The 23495-nt window shown below is 38.5% G+C and overlaps 4 protein-coding genes across 6 annotated transcripts; 2 read left to right on the top strand and 2 right to left on the bottom strand.

The window, feature by feature from the left end:
• Positions 1 to 1442: 1442 nt before the first annotated feature.
• On the bottom strand, positions 1443 to 12020 carry gtf3c3 (general transcription factor IIIC, polypeptide 3). The gene is made up of 18 exons (XM_057331484.1): positions 11841 to 12020; positions 11628 to 11733; positions 10746 to 11005; positions 10429 to 10552; positions 10063 to 10254; positions 9670 to 9835; positions 9302 to 9449; positions 8719 to 8839; positions 8448 to 8548; positions 8127 to 8298; positions 7594 to 7796; positions 7412 to 7513; positions 7196 to 7331; positions 6879 to 7104; positions 2914 to 3104; positions 2656 to 2780; positions 2248 to 2400; positions 1443 to 1675 (listed from the first exon to the last, which is right to left on the bottom strand). The coding sequence occupies exons 1-18, from the start codon at positions 11925 to 11927 to the stop codon at positions 1553 to 1555; spliced, it is 2736 nt and encodes a 911-aa protein (XP_057187467.1). The 5' UTR covers positions 11928 to 12020; the 3' UTR covers positions 1443 to 1552.
• Positions 3153 to 4875, top strand: LOC130552850 (uncharacterized). The gene is made up of 2 exons (XM_057331485.1): positions 3153 to 4196; positions 4510 to 4875. Exons 1-2 carry the CDS (start codon positions 3761 to 3763, stop codon positions 4707 to 4709), a joined length of 636 nt encoding a protein of 211 aa, XP_057187468.1. The 5' UTR covers positions 3153 to 3760; the 3' UTR covers positions 4710 to 4875.
• A 1196-nt stretch (positions 12021 to 13216) lies between the features above and the next one.
• On the bottom strand, positions 13217 to 18731 carry fastkd2 (FAST kinase domains 2). Its single transcript, XM_057330846.1, has 13 exons — positions 18705 to 18731; positions 18490 to 18582; positions 17017 to 17652; positions 16810 to 16913; positions 16621 to 16729; positions 16401 to 16524; positions 16183 to 16322; positions 14978 to 15150; positions 14560 to 14723; positions 14257 to 14481; positions 13884 to 13968; positions 13648 to 13762; positions 13217 to 13547 (listed from the first exon to the last, which is right to left on the bottom strand). Exons 1-13 carry the CDS (start codon positions 18729 to 18731, stop codon positions 13419 to 13421), a joined length of 2124 nt encoding a protein of 707 aa, XP_057186829.1. The 3' UTR covers positions 13217 to 13418.
• Positions 18732 to 18764: 33 nt separating this feature from the next.
• On the top strand, positions 18765 to 22971 carry mdh1b (malate dehydrogenase 1B, NAD (soluble)). 3 transcript variants are annotated; one of them, XM_057332268.1, is made up of 9 exons: positions 18765 to 18815; positions 18912 to 19024; positions 19117 to 19251; positions 19641 to 19783; positions 20048 to 20562; positions 20940 to 21081; positions 21276 to 21451; positions 21828 to 21967; positions 22865 to 22971. In XM_057332268.1, the coding sequence occupies exons 1-9, from the start codon at positions 18794 to 18796 to the stop codon at positions 22925 to 22927; spliced, it is 1449 nt and encodes a 482-aa protein (XP_057188251.1). In that variant the 5' UTR covers positions 18765 to 18793; the 3' UTR covers positions 22928 to 22971. The 3 variants fall into 3 exon arrangements, with proteins under 3 accessions (XP_057188251.1, XP_057188250.1, XP_057188252.1); XM_057332267.1 differs by having other exon boundaries at positions 21828 to 22948; XM_057332269.1 differs by lacking the exons at positions 20940 to 21081; positions 21276 to 21451 and having other exon boundaries at positions 21828 to 22948.
• Positions 22972 to 23495: the final 524 nt, after the last annotated feature.

Raw genomic sequence — 23495 nt, 5'->3', positions numbered from 1 at the left:
CTGCTTTTGTTTTGAGCGTCAGCGCACAGACGCGCGCAGCTGATGAGAGGGAGGCGTTCACTCACATTGTTGCGATGCTCGAATCGCCAGCGAGTCGTTCGTTTGAAGCGGTTCTTCTGGATGACTCGTCTGAATCGACTCACAATCTTTAAATAATCGCTCCGCTGTTTACGCACGACGCCTTCTGCAGTTTTTAAATTAACGGCATATGTGCTTATGTGTCAGACGACTGCGTTTTGGTGTCGACGTTGTGAGAGATTACATTTTATATTTCTATTTTTGAACAGAAGAACCTCCTGTGTGCATGAGTAAAATTAAGTTAAATATGAGTTTCCAAGGTAAAAATGCACATGGACGCCCGCTTCATAGTGGTAAACACGACATGCGAGAGCGTGCAATTTTTACCTTTTTCGATAATTCCGAGAGCACGTGAACGGAGCATAAATACTGCCAGACACCTCGGATTTAGGAAGTTTCCCCACATAAAACCCGGGAGTAATGTTACAAAATTAACGTTACTAATGATTTAGCAGCATTAAACATTACAAGTATCTGCTAACGTTAAAGAGCACCGTTCCATAAATTATTTCCGGGTTGAAGTGGGAATTATCGAATTTCCGAGAGCACGTTAAGGCAGCACAGCATCTGGATATGCTAGCATTAAGTATACATTAAGTATTTAGCAACTTCAAAACTTAAAACTTATCAAATGAAACAAAACTTTAAACGTTATGATTAACACTAAAAGAGCGCAGTTTCAAAAATATATTTTTACGGGTTGTTGTGAGAAAAATGCCAAATCGGAGGATATGCAGTCAGAGAACCGTTCTATGGCCGTAACCGTGCTTTTACTACATCAACCAGTTTAACTACACGATAGACTGTATAAAACTAAACAAAAAATAAAACATAGTACTTTCACTATAATAAAAAATGTCAAAAAATGGCAGTCTTTATAACTTAATAACCTAATCTATAAAACCTTGGTAAACTATAAATAAAATTAAATGTGGCGCCGCGCGTTTGAGTGGTTACTCAAAAGATTCACGGAATCGTTCATTCATAAAGAACCGGACGATCTGATTCGCTTTTATCACTTTCACACTTAGTTGAGTAAAGCAGGGCGGGTGTACTTCTATAACTATTACCTGTTAAAACATGGTAGTTTAGCAAATTTCCCCTCCCTTTATATTAAAAAAAAAAACACAAATCAACGTCTTTAATACACGTCTCCTGCAAAAGGTCCAATTTGTATATTATTTAGACACCCAGATGGTTCACATTCTCCACTGGCAATATAACACAATGTGATTTTATGCAATACATGAATGGTTTTGCTTACCATTCAACTGTAAGCAAGCTAATAAAGGTATTCTAGTTCCCCTATTAATGGCATACAGTGATAATCCTATTCAGTTCCCAAATCGAAATCAAACACTGCATACATATAATAAATAACTTTATTTAAAAAAAACATTGCAGTTATTTTTCTACAAAGAAACTGTACATTGAAAATGCAACTTTTTATGAACAAAATCCCATGATCCCTTGGTCAGACAGTACAGTAGGTATAAATGACTTGTCGGGCCATATCCTTGTTTCCACTGGATTGATAAATGAGCGATAAATTGTAGGCAATCTCTCTCCTCAAGTCCACCTGATCATCTTCAATTCCCTTCAAATGAAAAGCAGAAAATGATAAATCACACATGCATAATATTTCTACTTGAGTGATTACAACAGTGCTTTGTGCTGCAATATATAGTCGTTATCCTCCAAGTTTGAAAAACTTCAAATAAACAAATATTAGAAATGCTGCCTTTATTATTAACAGGAAATGAGAACTAAACTAAAACTCGAACCGAAATAAAAATAAATGAAACCTATGAAGCAATATTACAAGAATACAATGACAAACGCACACAACAAAATTGATTAAACTTAAATATGACAACCTTTAAAAAAATAAATGTGGAACTTTTCCTAAATACATATTAAATAGAAATATTACTGTTGCATTGCTTAAAAGTGAATATGAACTTGTTTTCTTTGCTGTATTTGAGGATATACAGTACATAGCATCTTTTCTGTTATTTTGCCCCGTTTCTGTTCTCATTTTCTGCAAGTAAATGCAATGATCTCTTATTTTTTTCCACGGCTGTTTAAGTTATTTAAAATATCACTAAAACTACGGTCAAACTAATAAGAAAAAAAACACTGGTGTGGTGGATCATGCAGGTGTTGTACCTCCAGGTGGAGTGGAGATAAAGTGAGGGCTTTCTCATAGTAATGAAGCGCTAAATGATTGAGTCCGAGCTGATGGAGAGCCCGGCCGAGATTATACAGAGACTCCTGACAGTGACCTCTGAACTCCACATACCGCCACAAGAATGAGAAACCCTGAGAAAACAACCCAACCGACATGACTGAGACGACATCTCAATTTACAAAGCAAATTTAGACATTATTGTACTATTGAAGGATTGTGTTTGATTTATACCGACTTAAAGAAAAACAATTTTTAATTTTTCAAACACTCTTACTAGTGCACTTAAAGGGTTAGTTCATGCAAAAATACAGATTTTGCCATCACGTGTTCACCTCCTTGACGTTTATATGCAACAATAATTTATTTTCATTTTAAACAATACGTACCTGCACAATCACGGCGTGTCTTTTCATGACAAACCTCTGACAGGCCATGTGGAAAAATGTGAGACCAACGCACAAACAGTGAAGGGGATGGTTGGGCTGGTTTCTGAAAGCTTGCATGTACTGACCTACTCGCACACCAAAAAAGAAACGCACAATAAACGATTAGCGCATCATCAAACACTAGGATGATAGCCTTCATGTCTCATCATACTTTTGGCATTCAAATGACTCGGCACAGGAAAAGGTAATGTTAAATACCGAGTGCGTGTTTGAAGGTTCCCGACACGAGCGAGGTGTGTCCGTTGAGAAGATACAGCGCGTGGTTGTCGGGGTGCTTCAGCATGAGTCGCAGACAGAAGCGATGATGTCGGGCGTCATGAGAGTGCAGAATGACCTGGTTAAACACGTTCCACAGCTGCGTCCGCTCAACGTTGTCCATTAACATCAACCTATGACACATCAAGTATAAAGAATCCTTTAAGAGAAAAATCATTTTTTAACTCTAATTAAACCCTTAGCATATCTTAGCGTAACTCTTAATATATCCTGAACACATTGACAGATAAGCAATTTTATGTTTTATAGTTACATTAAATATAGCAGGAAGTCAAATCTGTCGGACTCCTATAACTGAACACATTACAACACCTACACTGGCTCCCGATATCCCCAATATCGTATTGACTTCAAAATCCTTCTCTTTGTGTTTTTAAAACTCGTCTTAAGACGCATTTTTTGTGATGATTTTTATGCTTGTATTTAGTTTGCATTAATGGTCATTACTGATGATTGTTATTAATGTTGATTGTTTACTGTACGGTGTCCTTGATTGTCATGTATAAATAAAATGTAATAATAATAATAAATCTCTGTGTTAATTTTCCTGTAAATTGAAGTAAAACCAAAAAGATAACAAATATGATAAAAGACAAACAGACCAATCGTAACTAGTGTCCGCAAACACCACATTTATGACTCGGCTGTTAAAACGGCGCATGCTTTGATTCTCACTCCTCTCTCCAGTTTACAACGGTGATAAAGTGATCATGCAGGTTCATAAGGAGCTTTTCTGTCAGTTGACTTCAATCGATTCCAAAACGTGTGCATGAGAATGAACGGCGCATTTTGGGTGCTCGTGTTTCTGAGTTTCTGTGGGAGAACGCCGGCAGAAGATTCTCCACACACACAGAATGAAATCGGTCCGTATGATCATGATTTACCCACTGAAGCAACAACAGAGAACGACGCCTACGCCGCTGACACCTCTCTGGATATTCTGAAAGATTTAAGTATCCAAGTTGAGGAACTCCAAAAAGAAAACAGAGGTAGAGTGTTGGCCGTTTCTCTCAAAAAGGGTCGGGTCTTTTTGCTTCTTTATGATTTCAATGCATTCATTTTCATTTGTCATTGGTTTTTTTACATATTCGCTGTCCAAGTTCAAGCAGAAGAGATCAAGCAATTGAGAATCAGATCTTTCAACACAAACATCGAGCTGCTGACACAGAAAGCCCTGATGACGGAAATAAGGACAGAGTGCAATGGTAATAAAAAAGTCATAGTTGACCCAAAAATACAAATTCTGTCATTATATTCATGCACACGTTGTTCTAAACTTATATATGACTTCTGCGGAACACAAATCAAGATATCTTGAGAAATGTCTAGAATGGAAGTCAACGAGGGTCAATGTTGTTTGGTTAGCAAACATTCTCCAAAATATCTTCTTTAGTGTTCTGCAGACGAAGGAAAGTCATACAGAAAGATCCCTTTAAAGCAATAATTGAAACATTACACAGACATAACAAATAGCACAGTCAAACCAACTTTTAATTCCTTGTCTTTTTTATTCCAAAGATAAACCGAAATATGCATTTGCCGCTGCACTGGGGGACGGGGGACATGTTGGCCCTTCGGACAGAGAGAGCACGCTGGTCTACAGAAAAGTTCTCACAAACATCGGCTACTCTTACAACGCAGCATCAGGTGATTTTAAAACGTTTAGCATCCTTGGTCACTTGAGAAAACCTGTTTCTAGATCATCTAAAAATGTCTGAGATGATCATGTTTTTATCTGAAAACGATTTTTTCTTGCCTTTCTCTCTAGGCATCTTCTCTGCTCCTGTTAAGGGTGTTTACTACTTCAGCATCTCCACTTTCACACGCGATAAGGAAAATAATGGCTGTGTTAGTCTGTTCAGAAACCACGAGCGAATGCTGACTGCATGCGATCATTATTCGGAAGATGGATCTGACAGTGCAAATAATGGAGCAGCGATTCAGCTGGAGAAAGGAGATCATGTGTTCATCACCCTGCATGCCTCTTCCAAGGTTTTCGACGATCATCATAACAGAAGCTGTTTTAGAGGCTTCCTTTTGTTCACACTGTAATCTATATCAAACAATTAAAGTCAAAACGTTCAGAATCACTAAAATTCTTTAAAAAGTCCTTCACACCAGCGCAAAATGTGGTCAGAATTTTGTTCAAAATAGACTTTAATTCGGTTTTAGTGTACGGTTTAGGGCTGTTCAGCGATTAATCGCATCTAGAATAAAAAAGTTTGTGTGTACATAATGTCTGTGTACTGTGCATAATTATTTTGTATTTAGAAACACATACATGTGTATATTTAAGAAAAATATAAAAATGAATAAATGTTTATAATATATATATAACTTAAACGTGACCCTGGACAACAAAACCAGTCTTATGGGTCAATTTTTCAAAATTGAGATTTTTACATAATCTGAAAGCTGAATAAATAAACTTTCTATAGATATATGAGTTGTTAGAATAGGACAATATCTGGCTGAGATACAACCGTGTAAAAAAATTTTTAATTGCCTTTGAAGTTGTTAATCAGGGGCACTGTGGCAGACCATCCACTCATAAAAATAAAGTTTTTATATATTTAAGGTAGGAAATTTACAAAATATCTTCATGGAACATGATCTTTACTTAATATCCTAATGATGTTTGGCATAAAAGAAAAATCGATAATTTTGACCCACACAATGTATTTTTGACTTTTACTAAAAATGTTCCCGTGCTACTTAAGACTGGTTTTGTGATCCAGGGTCACAAATTATATATAAATATGAATGTATAGGCCTACATGCAAATATTTCCTAAAAAATATGCATGGGTTTATAAATACAAAATAAATATGCATACTGCACAGATACATTATGTAAACAAAAACGTTTATTCTGGATGCGATTGATCACGATTAATCGTTGAAATGAATGTAACATTTTTATTTTATTTTCAATTATAAGTGAATAATGTAATTAGTAATGCACACAGTTAACGTCAGTAAAAACAACCAGAACGAGTGTTTTAGTAAATATGTGCTGTTCACACAGTGTTTACTCATCTTATCAGAATTTATTGGTGATCCAAGACTGTATGTTTGTACAACCCGGAGAAAAAACTCTTGGGCTTATCTAATTGTGTTTAAGCTAATCAAGTATCCCGATAACAGGTTTGCCTGCATACAGTTTATTGAAGTATTATTGCAGCACATTGTTCTTTGTACCTATCAACGTTTTGCCAACAAAGTGCCGTGATCATTAAAGAGAGTATGTTTTTTACCCATTTTAACTTTAGTTAGTGAGTAATGTTGTTGTTTGAGCATAAAAAAGATCTGGAAAGTTACAAAGCTCAAGGTCCACTGCAAAGGCAGATATGTTCTTAACTAGAAAACCCTTTTAAAGAACTACATCAAGCTTATTGAGGGTTTTGTGACTAACTAACTAAATATTTTGTGACTAAATAAATCATGCTCACGAAAATCACAAAAAAGGGGTTGGTACAGTTCTGTTGCCATGTTGAATAAACGTTCGTTTTCCACCCTGATTCTAAACCCATTTTGTGATGAAAAACTGAAACGTTTTCCTTCGCGTCTTTGAAACTTTTACATACACACGACAGCATTGTCAAAAGCGTGGAAATGACTAAAAACGCTGTATCATGCATGCCAGGCCAGTAGTTGGCGATGTCATTTTGTAAAGAAACACGTCATGTCAGCTTTTTTCACAAAGTTGCGCTTTCGCAGTTTACACGGAGACGATAGCAGCATCATTTTCAAAAACGTGCACTTTGAGACCCGTTTTCAGTCGCCCAAAACGCCGTTGGCGTGAAAACGAAGAGCCAAAACGCATAACTGTAAAGATTTAATTTTGGTTAAGATTTTTAAAATAGATTTAGTGTCCGGTTTGCTCACCTTATGTAGTTATAAGCCTTTTGGAAGTTCCGGTCGAGGAAGGCGGCGGACAGGCCGAGGTATTCCAGCTCTTTGCGTTTCACGCGGTCGTCGTAGAACGAGTAATACTCTAAAGTAGAGTCTACCAGTAATTCGGCTTCTGTAAAACGCTTCACATCGCACATCACGGCCAAACAGCGCAGTAACAACTTCCACCAGTCATCTCTGGAGAGCACGCTCGTCTTTCCTTAAAGACAAGGAGATCGCGACAGTCAACTCAGTTAGCGCCGAGTTATATGCAGGGAATGTGCATCGATGTTTGAGTGTTACTGCAGTACCCTTAATATCCAAATACGCCGCTTCCTGGTCATCAATCTCCGTCAGTTTGTTCCGTGACACTTTCACGAGCTGCAGGTGTTTGACGCCAGAGGAAGTATCGGAAACCACGCACACCTGAGCGCGCACCATCCCCACCTTCACAGCACAGGTGAGAATCATCAGCATTACATATCAGTCAACCTGCAAATAAGTCAAATACAAGAGCACGATCTGACCTTGAGAAGCATAGACAGCATGGTTAACAGAGTATCGATGTAATCATCGGTACGTCCTTGAGAAGAGAGAAGAGTCGAGCGATGCAACAACAGCTTCAGCTCCTGAAACACACACACATAAAATTCAGCGCTAACAAAATGTGTCTAAATACACACACACACATACGTACGCAGACACATACCTGTTGGGCGGCTGATGCGTCCTGCGCGAGGGTTTCGGTATCGTACATGGGCTCCAGGGCCTCAAGGGCCATGTCGGGGCGACCCAAACGTTGCTGGAGGGTGGAGAGCGCCAGACGGGCGTCTAAATGCATCGGAGCCATTTCTACAACTTTGCTGTAGCTCTTAACCGCCACTTCCAAGTGACCGAGCGCCTTCAGACACTCTGTAAACACAAATTACAGTAATTATCCTGTGTTGGCATTTAAAGGGTACACGCATCACCAACTCACTGTTCAACAATATTAACAACCAGATATTATAAACATCATGCTCGTCCAAGTGTTTGTTTTCTGTATAATGGGTTTTTTTCTTACTGTAGAAATTTGTAAACTTGTTTGTTGCAGTGAATGATTTTATTGAAATGTAATTGGTCACTTTATGCGTCAATCAACTGATCTCCTCCTACGTGGGCGGTTCTCGGGCGGAATGTGGATTTTATGTTTATGAACAAGCTCTTTCCTGAGCATGTTTGATTGAGAGGGTTTATAGTAACCTGCATGTCGGAGCCAGACGACTGCGAGGTTGTATCTCTCCGAGCAGACCAGGGCGGAGAGCAGAGGAAGGGCGGAGTTATACTCGCCCTCTTCCATAAAAGCCTCGGACACGTCCAGATACAGATCGCCCAGTTCTTCAGGGCTCTGCTCCATCAGAGACGTCAACATCGACTGCAGACAAACACAGAGAAACAAGAAATGTAGATCGTGCTTTAATGGAAGGGACAGCACATTCAGATGATCGCAAATCAAAACCAAAATTGTCATCCAGAAACGAATCCTTAAAGAGCCTGGCGGAATATTTTTAAGGAATCACTTACGTCCAGCGGTTTAAAGACATGCTGGTGGATGAGACAGACCATCAACTTTGTTCTGATGTCCACAGGAACATCTTCAGGAACCAGCACCTCCACAATTTTCCCTAAAACATTCAAAAGATGCATTCACACAAACATAACACGGCTCAAAGACGGCATAACTATATTTACACACGAACCATACAGTATGCATAATATTTCTAAGGAAATTATATGACAAGTTAATTTATTAGCTAAACTAGACATGTGATAATGTTCTTCCCAATCATCTCGCCTGTTTCCTTTTCACAATCGGTTTTCTTCTGTTCTTCTTCATTGTCTTTTGCAGGCGTCTGATCAACCGTCACCGTCTTCTCCTCTCTCCTCAACACGATGTTACAAAACTTCACCAGTGCCTGCAGACACGTTCACTGCATAAGTCACATAAAATATTTAAAACATACAGTACATGTGCTTTACAATTATCTACAGTCCTGCTGATATGAACCATAACATTACAGAGCATCCAGTGGAAAATGCAGGGAAAATGATACGAGTAATGTTCTAACCGGGCAATAAACAACGAATGACAATGTTTTCATATAAAAGACATTATATTTGAAGTATTCTATAATACATATACAATATGTATATTTTCAATTATTATTGTGTCTAATTTGTTAAATTCCTCTCATTTTTGTCATTTTGCAGATTAAGACATGTAAATTTACAACCCCGACTATATAATCTTACCAACCCTCTGCCGTTTTGTTATTTCATTCATTCAACATCATATTTCCCAGTCTGCTCTTTACATATATCATCATCAACCAATGAAAACCCTGGGTGGGTGGAGCCCAAAGATCGATCCCTCTTACCTCTAAAGCTTTGTCGTGTTGGTGATTGGCTATGAAGAGCTCAGCAGCCATGTTGATGCACTCGTGTGAGACGAGCTCGGGATGTCTCTCCAGAGCTTCCTCCATGACTCCTATAGCGGACGGCAACTCGCTGCTTTCATAGTAACTCCTGAAAACACACCCACAAAAACTCAATAACATACATCTGCTCAGGGCAAAAAAAATTACAAAAGATTTCACAAAAATGAATTTTACTATGATGTTACCCAGCATGCATTGCAGCATAAAGCTTTCTTTTGTTGAATGTAAATTTACATCAAAGTAAACATCACACTACTATGGCTTTACGATTTAATACTATTTATGTATTTTAAGTGCCGTGTGCATACTTTGCCATGTCTCGAGACAGCTGCATGAACTGTTCTCCATCAGATGGCGGCAGAAGGCTGAGGATTCGCCGGTATCCGTCCATGGCCTGCTTGTGTTCCCCGACCTGCTCATAGAGGCTGGAGCGCTCCCACAGGTACTGAACATTACTGGTGTCATATTTAATCGCTGAAAGTAACAGAGTAGTAGACTTTGTGTTTTTAAAGGAGTAAAAAGAATTTCTGTCAATTAAAAATCTAAGTCATCAATGTTTTGTCAAGAACAGTACTGACACGTAAAAAAGCACCAAAAACAAACAAACAAAAAACGCCTGCCTTACCAACTATGGTGGTACAATGTTATTTTCAGATGGCACTGACATTCGATTAAAAGACCTCAAAGACATTTGTAGAGACCTTTGGTGTAGCAGATGATGGCTTGTTTGATGTTGTCTTGCTCCAGAGACATGTCGGCCAGTTTGACCCACTCCTCACAGTCACTGGGGTTCAGATGAGCTGCTATCAAACCAAACTGAAGAGCTTTCTCCATGTCTCCTTGATCCTCATAGATCATAGCCAGTGTGGAGAACGGCTCATACGCCAGTGGAGCTGGAAGAATGGAGACAGGTTAGGCATCTAAAAGCTGAACATGAACACAGCCGTTTGGTTTTCGTTTTGATTACATTATTTTTTATATTATAAATTTAATTATTATTATATTACAACTGAACATTTCCGTAATGTGTTTTTTATACCTCTAATGACCAGTACAACTGAACCCACCTTGGCGAATGATCTCCATACACATCAGGACGGCATCCTCTTTCTCTCCTCTTGCATAGCGGATGTTGGCCTCTCCCATGAGACCTCTCAGAGCACGTGGTAACTTACTACGATGTCGCCTCTCCTACAAATACAACGAGTCAAGAAACCGGAAAGATTCATGTTAGGATTTGATGGATTTCGAATTAGTTTTTTAGATGTGATAAATAATATTTTAAACCAAGCTCAATAAAATTAAGCATACAATACACTTAATACAGATAATACTTTACAGATGAATGGTTTATGGCTGCTAAAAAGGTGATGCATCATTGTACCCTCATCATTTTCTTATTTTCACGGTTCAACTCCATTTCGAGGGCAAACGCGTCTCCGGGTGTGATGTCATTGCCATCATTGTCCTCTTCATCATCATCGTCGTCGTCATTGTCATCTTCGCCCTCCTCTCCAATGTCCTTCCAATCCATCTTTGTATCATCATCATCCTGGTCCTCATCTCCTTCATCTTCATCTCCATCTCCAAGCATGGAGGCAAAAGCTTTCTGAACAGATGGACTGACGCCCTCTTCCGTCTTACCTGCCATAAAACAAGACAAAATAAAACGTGTTGTGTGATTTGGGTTTTAAAGGGATAGTTCACCCAAAAATGAAAATTCTGTCATAATTGACTCACCCGCAGATTTTTGCAAACATGTATAAATGTATTTGTTCTGCTAAACACAAAGGAAAATATTTCGAAGAATGTCAGTCACCAAACCGATCTCATCCCCCATTGACTCACGTGGTATTTATTTTCCCTACTATGGCAGTAAATAGGGGATGAGATCTGTTTGGTTGCTGACATTCTTCCAAATATCCTCCTTCGTGTCTAGCAGAACAAATAAATGTATACAGGTTTGAAACAACCTAAGGGTGAGCAAACGATGAAAGAATTTTCTTTTTTAGGTGAACTATCCCTTTAAGAGGAATGCATTGTCAAAGACTGAATAAATGTGGAAAATTAACATAACTTAAAAATGTTTCAAATAAACATATGCAATTGTTACTTTTTTGCGATGTGGTACAGTAATGATACAATCATTTTTTTGATATTGTACCATTGTAATACCATCTTTAAGCATTGTAGAAAATATTAAAAATAGCACTATGGTAATGTGACAGTATCTTTTTGTAAGCCTAAACTAGGTTCATAAACCAACCTGTCTTGCGTTTCCGTGTCCCTCTGACACATTGTTTAGAAGTTGATGGGACAGGGTCTTCTTGATCAGCTATCTCATCTTCATCTGAAACCTCTCCCTTCTCCTTCTGAAAGACATAAATATGTATACGTGCACTAACGGACTAACATTATAAAAGTTAATTGCATGTTGAACAGACACATCTTTACAAATAAATAACGATATAAATATGACCTTTTCCTTCGCTATTCTCTCCTCTCTCCGCTTCTCAAACTCTTCGAACGTGATCTTTCCCTCCAAATAATCGTTTAGTTCAGACATTGTGGAATAAATTTCGTTTCTTCTGCTACATTATCACTTACAAACATCAGCTCATGCGCACGCTGATGTGCAGCTGTCACGTGATCCCTGTATGTCAGGTTTTAGCCAATCAGAGAGCTCGAATTCTTCTTCGACGGTGAGCGAACACAAACACAGACGATGTGATTACAGTTGCATTCCAGCGCTCTCTGGTGTTAGGAGCGTAGCGCAAAAATATAAATCTGAAGCGTTTAGATTAAAAAACATGTAAAAATGTTATTTACACTCAAACTCAAGTTACATGCTGTTAACAAAATTGGTAAATAATTTATTGTTGTGCAAATGAAAACAATATTGTTTAAAACATAATCACAGTGAATTATTGTACAAGGTGAATTAAATATGCAATTTTAAAACAAAATCCAAATCAAATAAAAAAACGAATAATACAAATGTCTGTGCTTTTCTTGGATTTTTTACATTTAAGAAATATCAGCATATCCATATTTTCCCAGTTTGCAGTAAACACAGCGGCACCTGCTGTTCAAAACATGTATTGCGATTCAAATAACATCTCAACCGGCTTGAATCGTCACATATTATAATCGATTTTCAACCGGCTCACGGTGAACCGTTACATCTCTACTAATAATGGGCTGCACCCACAACCTTCCTAAGCTCCACCTTCAATTATATTAGGCTCCACCCATTTCCAATTTTACTTTTGCAGCTGCTACTCTTTTGGTCCCTTCAGAAAATATTCAATCCCATGTTAAATCAAAATGCTGTTGTTTTGTCAGAGCCGGAGTTGGCAAAGATGGAGGATGCTCAAATAGAATCTCACAGGCCGTCTCCTAGAGCTAAAGCGTTGAAGAACTCCACCCTGAGGAGAAGAAAAAGACCGCCGTCTGTAGCCCACCGCTTCTTTGGGCTTATTGCTTTAATTTAAACTTTATATTTCTGAACCTTTGTACGGAAAGCTCATTTCGTTATTTATAAACTCGTGTAGGGAGGAAAAAAGTTCGTTTACATTGTGGCTCTTAATGCAAAATGTTGCTGGAGGGTCAAATAAAATATAAAAATAATTCACATATATATAAAAATATACAATTTTAAATTATGTGGTTAACATTATTAATGAAATAGTTATTGCTACCAGGGTTGTGTCTGAAGTCCAAAGAACAGACTACATTATTTTTAGGTGTGTGCCATCTTTTCGTGTGCACATGTAACGTTTCATTATGTTTTATATTATCATTCACATGCAAAAATAAAATAAACGATAAGAAAAACATGGAAGCATTGAAATTTAGCTTTTTTATTATCATTAGCATTTTTCACATGTATTTCCCTAAAAGTAGGTGTATCATTTGATATTGAATGATAAATACAATAGTTTAATATTACCAATAAATATGCATCCCAAAACAATCTCTTAGCGATATCAAACAAAGGCTCTATGCATTACGCACAAACCAATGAAAAACAACAGAATTGGTTCTGTAGGTACATTTATAACATTTTCGGGCTGTCTTGTTGTACTGTCTGCCCTTCAGTGGATTCCTGTGCAGGAAAAATCAGCTTCTGGAGCATCTTTATCCTCTCCTCCTCAGTCTGAGATCTGAGCTCATGGACTGGAACCTGAAAAGAGAGCGTGAAATAGAAATGCACACTCCAAAAGAAATAAAAAACTAAGTGAATTGTTTCATTCAGTTATTCTCTCAGGCTGTTTAAATCTCACCAGAACAGATTTATATCCGAGTTTTTTGAGATGGCGAAGTTTGACAGCCAGGTGGCCTCGAGGATGTGTTGAACCAAAGCAAAATGAATGAAGTGGAGCGCAGACCACAGCAGTCCTGGAATAACACAGAAAGATAAATGATTTTATACAACATAACTCAGTTTGTATTTCAGCATAGTACTATCTTCATTTAATAACCATTTAAATATTCATTTAATATGTTTTATGTTGGTTACCTTTCAGCACAATCGAGATACTTAGAATCATCATTGTGGGGTCCACAATTCCCGTGTGTCTGACCAGATGGAGTAATCACACAGTCTAAAACAAACGACAAGACAAAAGGTTGTAAACAATATATGCACAGCTCCAAATATTTGTGACTCTGTAATGTATTTAATTTCTTTAATGCAACATATTTTAGACTGAATATTTAGCAGCACATAAAATGTAGGACAGGATTTGTTTTATTCTTTGGGATTTGAAAGTATACAAAATTTAGATTTTATATCATCCGTAATATTCTAGTTTAGTATATAATAAGTAATATAATATTACACTCACTTGATAATCAGTAAAAACTACACTTCGCCCAGACCATAACCTTACCAATAAAATAAACGCCCTGTTCCAGCACACCCTCTTGAACTGCATCATTTCCCACAATGCCCCTGACAGCACTGAGCACTTCCTGGTTCGCTGAAATCTCCTGAGTCTGAGCCGGGATCTGGAGGTTTGGAATAGAGGTAAGGGATGAGAGCAGGTGAGATTTATCCAGACGTAGACACAGATCCAAAGCGTGCAGCCAGTTCTGAACCTTGCCTGTCTTTCTGCCTATGAGCACACAGAAAATGGATTAAACATGATTTCATTCGGGTGAGGAAAAGGAACAGAAGGAGAGAAGATATGAACCTTTTTGCAGGAGCAGGTCCAGGGTGTCCTGCTCAAACAGTTTCTCCAGTGGAGTTTGGGGGAAATGCTCCAGGAACGCAAGATAGTGGACGGCTTTCAGCAAGTCAATGTTGGAGATTTTAGAAAGGTAGGTCTCTAAACCTCTTGTTACGCTGATCAAAAACCTAAAAAAAAAGATGCATCACGTAAATCGACTAAAAACAGAAACACGCTTATAAAGCACAGGAAAAAGTTAAAACGAAGCACTCAAGACGCGAGACGGTGTATTATGATCCTATAGTTACTTTCGATCAACTTTGGCACAAGTTAAACCTCAACGTTTACCACACTGCGATAGTTTCCCCATTATCGGGCATCACAGTTAACATGATTTTTCCTTTTTTCCTTAACATAAACAAGAATGAAAATAGTTACTTACTCTTGTCTGTTGTCTTTCAAGTCATGACTGAAAAGTGAAAAGACTTTTAAAATGCTCAGGAGATCTCTCAGGGTCAGAGAGTCTGAGTTCTGAAGAATTCTCTCAGCAAATGCATCCAACAGAGCCGCGGGTCTGAACGCAAGATCCTCGAATGTTACCAGAAAGAGAATCACCTACAAAAGACATTAAGAATAGGAGTGAGAATATAACACAGATGTTATGACTAGGGCTGTCACGATTATAAAATTAGTCTGAGGATTAGCTGTCTAATAAATAATAGTGATTGTGCCGTTTATTCGTCTGTTTTTACAAACATTACAATTAATTGTCATACAAATTGTAAATTGAAATTGACATCAAAGATTTGCAATACTTTGAAACACTGTGGTCGATAGTTACAGACCATAACTTTGAACCAGTTTGATGGCCGATATTATCCATCTACGCTGTTTTTCTTATCTTTTAGTAAAGCTTTAGTAAAGTTGTAACAATCTTAAAGGTATAGTACACACAAAAATGATCATTCTTTCATCATTTACTCATCCTCATGTCATTCCAAACCTGTCTGACTTTCTTCCTTCTTAAGAACGCAAAAGAAGATATTTTAAAGAACCGCACAACATTGGCCCCCATTGACCTCCACTGTATGACCACAAAACCATTTCTCACAATATCTTCTTTTGTGTTGCACAGAAGAAAGACTCACATACAGGTTTTGAACAACATGAGGGTGAATAAATGTGACACAATTTTTAATTTTGGCTATCCCTTTAACTGCTTTAAATGTATGAGCACACCAACTGAAGACTTAAAGGGGTCATATGGCGCGAATACGTGTTTTTCTGTGTCTTTGGTGTGTTATAAGTTGCATGTATTAGACATCGGAACAAAAGATGCATTCTATCTAAAAGCGAATGCTCACCCAGACCTGCCTGAAACGCCTCGTGTAACCACACCCCCACAAATCTACGTCAGTTCGTGGCAAGATTTGACTAAGACCGCCCAGATGTATACGCAAGTAAGGTGGGCGTACCTGTCAGTACAATTGCTTTGGAATCTGATGTTCCAAATATGGTAAGAGGCGTTCCAAAATACAGTGTTTTTGAACCTTAAATCGTGTGTACACATTCCATTACATCTAAAACAAACCATAATATTCGTTTTAGCCGGGTCATATGACCCCTTTAAACCAGTGGAGATCTCACCTGTTTGTTGGACCACATGTCAAAGGTGTTGGCCACATACTCAGACACGGCGCTGAAGAGGCTGTAGTTCCTGTAGCGCAGTTCATGGCAAGACTTCAGCACAACTAGAAGCCTATTGAAGGGAAACCCGTGCACATTTTCTGCAGGAGAGTAGAATGGAGATTTAGCGACAGGATTAGACCATTCCAGTTCTGGAAAGTTGGCAGCCTGTAGCTCACCAGCTATCTTCTGGCTGCAGACATCTAACAGGGGTTTGAAGTTCAGACCCATAGCGGCCAAACTGCAGAACATGTACTGGTTGTTGGGTGGACTGAAGTTACCTGTCATGGACAAAGCTTTCATCTAAGGGGACAAAACCAGTACATAACAGTCATCTCAAGTCACAATAGTGATGCTAGTTATTTTGGTCACTGTAAAAAGAGGATAGTTCAATCTAACCGCCAGCTGTTTCTTCAGGTGAATGGGAGAATCCCTGCCCACGGCTCTCATCATGCTCTGTAGAACCACCACGCTCTGAATGTCTGATATACGAACTTTCAACAACAACCTTCACAATACACAATAAACATGTCAGGGTGACATCGCGTATTTTAATGCGAAATTATTTATAGGCGCATCTTGATCTACCTCAAAGCCTCTCTCAGGGCCTGGACGTTCTTGCCGTCCTCCATGTCTCGTAAAGAGCCAGCCAACACTGAGAGAGACCTCTCATCAAACTGATTCAGACGCTCCTGTACGCGTAGCACACAAATTCAAGACAAACGGATGTTAGTTTACACGCTGCTTTTATATATAGACCACTTCGCAAGATGTAAACACTAAGTGTGCACTTACCTGTGTCACCCGCAGCAGCGTCTGCACCACACGTGTGTTTTGTGAAACCCCCAGCTTGACTATCGCCAGCAGACTGTACACCAGATCATCGTTCCTCATGCGCCAGGCGTCGGTCGCGGCCCGATCGCAGAGCTCCTCGAACCCCGGATGATCAAACATCAGCCGGAGCTCATAGCGTCTCTGCTCATCCGTCATTCTCTTCATGGTGTCCCACATACGAGTTAACGTGCTGCTAACGTGCCGCTGGGACTCTGGAAACTGATGCGACGTGTCCAGCACATCAGTGGGTGAAAAACAGTCTAGCAAATGTGTGTAGAAAGGTGCTGTTTTTTCCGGGGGTAGTTCACCGGGGTCGGTTGGTTGCAGTTTAGTGGTTTGTTTAACCTGAACGTTAAGAAAGTCTCCATGTTTACTAGGCTGACTGTAATATCGGACTCTTTCAAATGAGCGTCCTTGTGTGGTTTTTCTGTCCCAGTGAGAAGAGGAGGCAACACTTCTAATCCTACAGTGTAAAGTGTTCGTACGTATTAAAGAGTCACATTTCCTAAGAACACATTTGAGCATGTCCACGCCGGATTTATACATCCTTATATTATCAAGTATCAAAGGCACAGGATTCTTCTTCCATGATGTGAACTGGAAATAAACAGAAAATGGTTAACAATCAAACAAAATTACCAAAATAATAAATCCCAATAAAATCTCATAAATACAATGGTGTTTCTTAATAATTTAATAATAAATCTACTTTTAGATACATGCAACATTGTATATAATGGTATAGCAATAATATAATTTGAGGATATTATTTGTGTCAAATAAAAAGGTCTTTTGGACTCTCCAAGTGGTCTTTTTTTGTGCACATATTTACTGTTCTCTTTCAATATGTTTGGAGCTCTGTAACACATTTTTCTGGTTCATTTTAACTTCAGAAAAACTAATTTACAAAGATTTGTGTATCTATACTTCTATGACAATACAAGCATCTTTATTTACCTGGTACACCAAAGAATACTGTGGTATTACCACGGTCCATAAAAACATGGTAATGTGTGATTGTTATTTGTAGCAAGTTTTGTACTTTAAGTTTAAAATGGCAATACAAAAGCAAACCTATTCAGTAAATTAACCTTAATATTTATTTCTAGAACAAATGGCGTTACCATCATGATGCATGTTTTTAACCATCCAAAACTGTAAAAAATATATAGCTAATATAATTGCATACCAGAGTAAAAAAGAAATTATAATATATCAGTGAGATTAAGATATATATATATATATATAAACATGCAAGTTAGAGGACACAATACAGCAGCTTTATGCTAATGCTCATCCATCTACAGTATGTAAAACATTAGCTGCGTTATAATAGTTACTATACGTGTTCTTGTAGAAAACATATTTAAGTAATGCCAATTAGTTTCGTTAAATACAATAATAATCCTTACAAATCATACATTATATGTTTACCCTTCCTTCGTTCAGTCTCCTCACATGTGAGCTGCTTTGACGATGAACGCAGCCATGACAGGACCTTTCAATTCCGGCCCAACAACAGTTCCGCTTTTAGTGTAGCATGCAATTTTACAACAATACATACATTTTTAATTATAAAAGTTGTGTTACATTTAAATTACACATAAAATATATCACAAGCTGTTATATATATTGTGTGAAAAATAAACCGTAAATTGACGTTTCCCTCCGGACATCTTATGCGGAACACAAGCGGTTGCGTAGCAACATTAGACGCTTTAGTGGACGTTTCGTAAACATGGCTAAGTTTGTTCTTGCGGGTACTACATTTTTGGCTAATTAACTTTATAAAATAGTCATTTTGTAATTTAATAGTACAATATCACGTTCTGAATATTGTATCCGTTCATCTGCAGGCAAAGCTGATTGTCCTTATTATGCAAAGGCTGAACTTCTTGCAGATGTGCTGCGACAAAAACTGCCCGACTTTCACATTCACAAGATTTGTGTGCATCCAACTGATTGGAAGGTAAATCTGACTTATTGTGTAGCTATTGTTTGTTGTAATGTTTTCAACGTCTTCTCTTCGTGTTGCACATTTATTCATTGTTCTGTGTGTAGGTGTGGCTGGAGGACACGTGTGCATTACATGGCTGGAAGCATTCGAGTTCTCCTATAGTGTGGAGGGAGTTGGTGGATCGTGGTGGGAAAGGCATGCTGCTTGGTGGATTCAGTGATTTTCTTGAGCATGCACGGGTTTGCACAGCACACTAAAATACATAAAGAGAAAGATTAAAATCATGACTTCCTCCAAATCCTGAATGCTGCTAATTTGCAGAATTTCTGTCATACACTGTAAACAGTCAGCATGTGCTTGGCAAGTGTGATAAAATCACATTTTTAAGGTTAATTCTGAGACAAAAATTGTTTACTGTGTAACCATTCCTAAAATGTTTAAAAACAGCAGTTTAACCCGTAGGATCTTCTTATCAGATTTTTTACAAGCAAGTCTAAGTTCATTCAGAAAAACAATGTCCATTCAGATCTTATTCCATTCAAGTTCACCATGAATTTTTGAAATGGTCCAAAGTCAATAACTAGAAGACATTATGTATATGTGATGATCATATTGTTCTCTCCGGCAGGGTTACTATGGCATCACCTCAGATATGACCACTGATCTGATGCTAAAAATTGCAGCAGAGAATCTTCAAACGAAAGAACTGTGCATGCGGGAGGAATTTCAAAGATGCAACTCACTCACACCACTACACGTATGGATCAGCAGGTACGAGTTATCAGAGTACTTTATCCTAAGAAACTGGATTTAAGTTAAATGCCAATGTTGATTTGAAACCTCGATAACAGGAAGAAAATAAAAGAGAAATGCTTTCCCATGCAAATCTCGCATGCGTGGTGCTACGGTCTTGTGGGTTACTGCCAAGGTTGCTAAGTGGTTGCTAAGGTGTTCTTAGTGGTGTTGGTGTCTGATCACTTGTGAAGAAGCCACAACATTTCTACAATCAGATAGTGGTGCATTTTTGTCTTTCAGTGCATTGAACCCGGTCTGCTACAACCTCATTCCTCAGTTATTCACCCCAGGACCGTTCCCAAATTCCCCCGCCATCAACCTTCACCTCCTTGATACTGACGGCTCTGTGGAACAGTTACGAGAGCTCAAGATAGAGACGGAAGACCTCGCGCTACCTCACCTCCATGAGGTCACCATCCATTCAGACCAAACCCAAGCGTTTCATCAAGCCCACTTCATCATCGTTCTGGATGACCCGCTCTCAAAACGTGACCGTAATGATGAGCAGGATGACAAGGAGCACGCGGTGAGCCGGGTGGCAGAGCGTTTTCGTTGCTACGGGCAACTTATCGAGGCAAACGCACAGAAAGATGTGCGAGTGCTGGTGGCGGGAGACGTCTTTATTAATCTGAAGTGCTCGCTGCTGATAGAGAACGTGCCCTCGGTCGACCCGTGCAACTTTGTGTCGATGGCAACGCAACTGGAGTGTGAAGCGAAAGCTCAGCTCGCACAGAAGTTAGCAGTGAAGACAACAGGTAACAGATGTTCATAGGGATCGTATATAAAAATAAATTCCAAATCTGTATGACTGACTTTCTTCTGCAGAACACCGAAGAAGATATTTTGAAGAATGTTGGTAACCAAACAACACCTAACCCCATTGACTTCCATTATATGGACGATGAGACATTTCTCAAAATATCTTCTTTTGGGTTGCACAGAAGAAAGAGTTGGATACAGGTTTTGAATGACGTGAGGGTGAATAAATTACAGAATTGTTCACTTTAAAATCATTCATTTAATTTAACTGTACATGTATGACATTTTCTGCATCACTTTATACAGTATATATACATATTTGTTTTCTCTCTGTTGTTTACACACAAATTTTCCTCTTGTGCAATATTCACAGACATCACTAACATCATCATATGGGGAAACATCACCGGCAATTACCACATTGACCTACAGAAGGCGGCGGTTTTCAGATACAATGGTGCTGTTTGGGGACCAGATCGTTTTTCTCAACCAGTCTTAGACATGATTTACGATCGGTGAAAATGAATCTGTTGTATTCCTTTTACACTTTATAAATTATCCCGAGAGCTATGATTTAGCAGTTGCCATAGATTCAGATGTAAAGTGAGTTAACCACAGGACTGTCATTATGAGACGTGCACATTCCACACATATCTTCAAAAACGTGTTATTTGCCACCCACGAAATGATGCACATTCTCTTCTGTAAGGAAATGGCTGGAGACAGATTCTGTGAGATTAGTACGTGAACGTCGTGCCACAATTTCATCAAAGACCAACAAAGCCACAGGCGTGTCAACCACCAATGGGATATTGGCAGTTTTAAGAGCCTGGAACAATGATACGTCTGCAGATGAATTCTTCTCATTGGGTGTATACAGCACAGGCAAGACCTTTAGGTCAAATCACATGGTTTAAATGGATAGTTCACTTAAAGAAAATTGACATCTTTCTTTATTCACCCTCATGTCGTTCAAAACTCTTCTCTCTGCAGAACCCACAAGAAGATATTTTGAGAAGCGTCTTGGTTTTGTGTCCATACAATGGTAACCGATGAGGTTTGGCTACCAACATTCTTCAAAATATCTTCTTTTGCGTTCTGCGGAAGAAAGAAAGTCATACAGGTTTGCAATGATCTGAGGGTGAATAAATGATTATTTATTATTGCAATGTATTATGCAACTGTAATAACTGTATAACATTAAAATAATGGATCATATACTGTATATGAAAAATGTAACTGACCTTTTCTGTATCACCAGGACAGTTTGGTATACCAGAAGGTTTGGTGTTTTCTATGCCTGTGAGTTTCAGAGCTGGTCAATGGTCACCTCGACTGGATGTTTCTGTAACAGATGAGCTAAAGACAAAGCTTGAGGCTTGTACCGATGAACTTAAAACGGTCAGTATGAGAATAAAATACTTGACATGGCACACGGTTTTGTGCTTACCATTAAGTTTACATTTTTTTGTTATGCATTTGGAAGACACATTTTCCAAAGCAAAATATTCAAGCTATACAAATATGCTATTAAAGGAGCAATGTGGAGATTTTAGCGGCATCTAGTGGTGATGTTGTGAATTGTAACAAACGGCTCACTCCCCCCTCCCTTTCGAAGCACTACGGTGGCTGACACAGGACTAAGATGTTGTAACGTTTTTGCTTCTTTGTTGATGGACATAGAAACACAATGCTTCATCATGTAAGGTCTTTATACAACTCTGAAGACATAGTTATGTATACTATATTGCAATTCTGTCAGTAGATCCTCTTGAATATTACATACAGCACCTTTAAAGGGGTCCTATTTTCTCTATTTTTGAAAGTCTTCATTATGTTCATGATGTCCTAAACAATAGGTGTAGATGTTTCGATATATAAAAAATGCTTTGTATATTACATATTTCACCGGTGTTTTACACCCTCACCTCGAATCTCATAAAACAGGCTGTTGAGTTCCTGGTTCTATGAAGTCCCTCCTTCTGAAACGCTCTGATTGGTCAAGCTGAGTTATCGTGATTGGTCTACCACTTAGAGTGCGTGTTGAGATGTTCAATGTAAATTTTAGGATTCATGATGTCACTAACCCAGGAGAAAGTTTGTTGTAGTCCCAACGATCCGTTCATTGTAGTCTAATTTCTGATAAAGAAAATATATTTCTTTCTGTGAACTTTGAGCGTAGCGACTTGGCAGATGTCGTTTATGCTCAAACAGCTATACTACTCACTACATTTAAAGAAGTGAAATTCCATCAGACCTCCCCTTTAATATACATGTATGTATTTATTTGCCCTGCAGGAGAGGCACATTGCAGCTGGAATACTGAAGGAACGTGTGTCTGAGGATTCACTCCATCAATGAAAACGTGATGATGCTTTCAATAAGAATTATATTTTTAAAGCTTTGTGTTTCTTCTATGTAACTATACAACTACTGAATAAATGAAGAAAGCTCCAACTTGTAATTTAATCATCATTTCTACATGTATTAAATTAAATTAAAACAGAAGCAAACCCTTAGGTGTGACAAAGCCCAATAGTGAATATGTGAAAGACTGAGACAAGATTAAAAAGAAGTCTTATTCCATAAAATATTCATTTCTGAACCATTGGCTGCCATTGTATCGGCACAAAACTTATGAATTCTAGCAACATTTGTAATACATCCATTCTCCAACAGCTCCATTTCTGAGTGTGGCACTAGGACCATCTGCCGTGTCCTCTGTTGCCAGCTCACCACATGCCGTCACAAACCGCAGGTCAACATGCTTTACCTCATGTGACCTTCATCACGCCTGGCTACACCTCTCCGTTTTCCAACAAAGCCTGAAAGGCGGCCACACCCAGAGGTTAGAGATGGAGATCATCCAATCAAAATAGTGAGAATATTTTAAATTCTTTTAAAATGAAAACAAAACATTTGAAGTTGA

This window comes from Triplophysa rosa, linkage group LG4, assembly GCF_024868665.1.
Source record: "Triplophysa rosa linkage group LG4, Trosa_1v2, whole genome shotgun sequence".
NCBI lineage: Eukaryota > Metazoa > Chordata > Actinopteri > Cypriniformes > Nemacheilidae > Triplophysa > Triplophysa rosa.
This window is presented reverse-complemented; position numbering and strand designations above follow the sequence as displayed.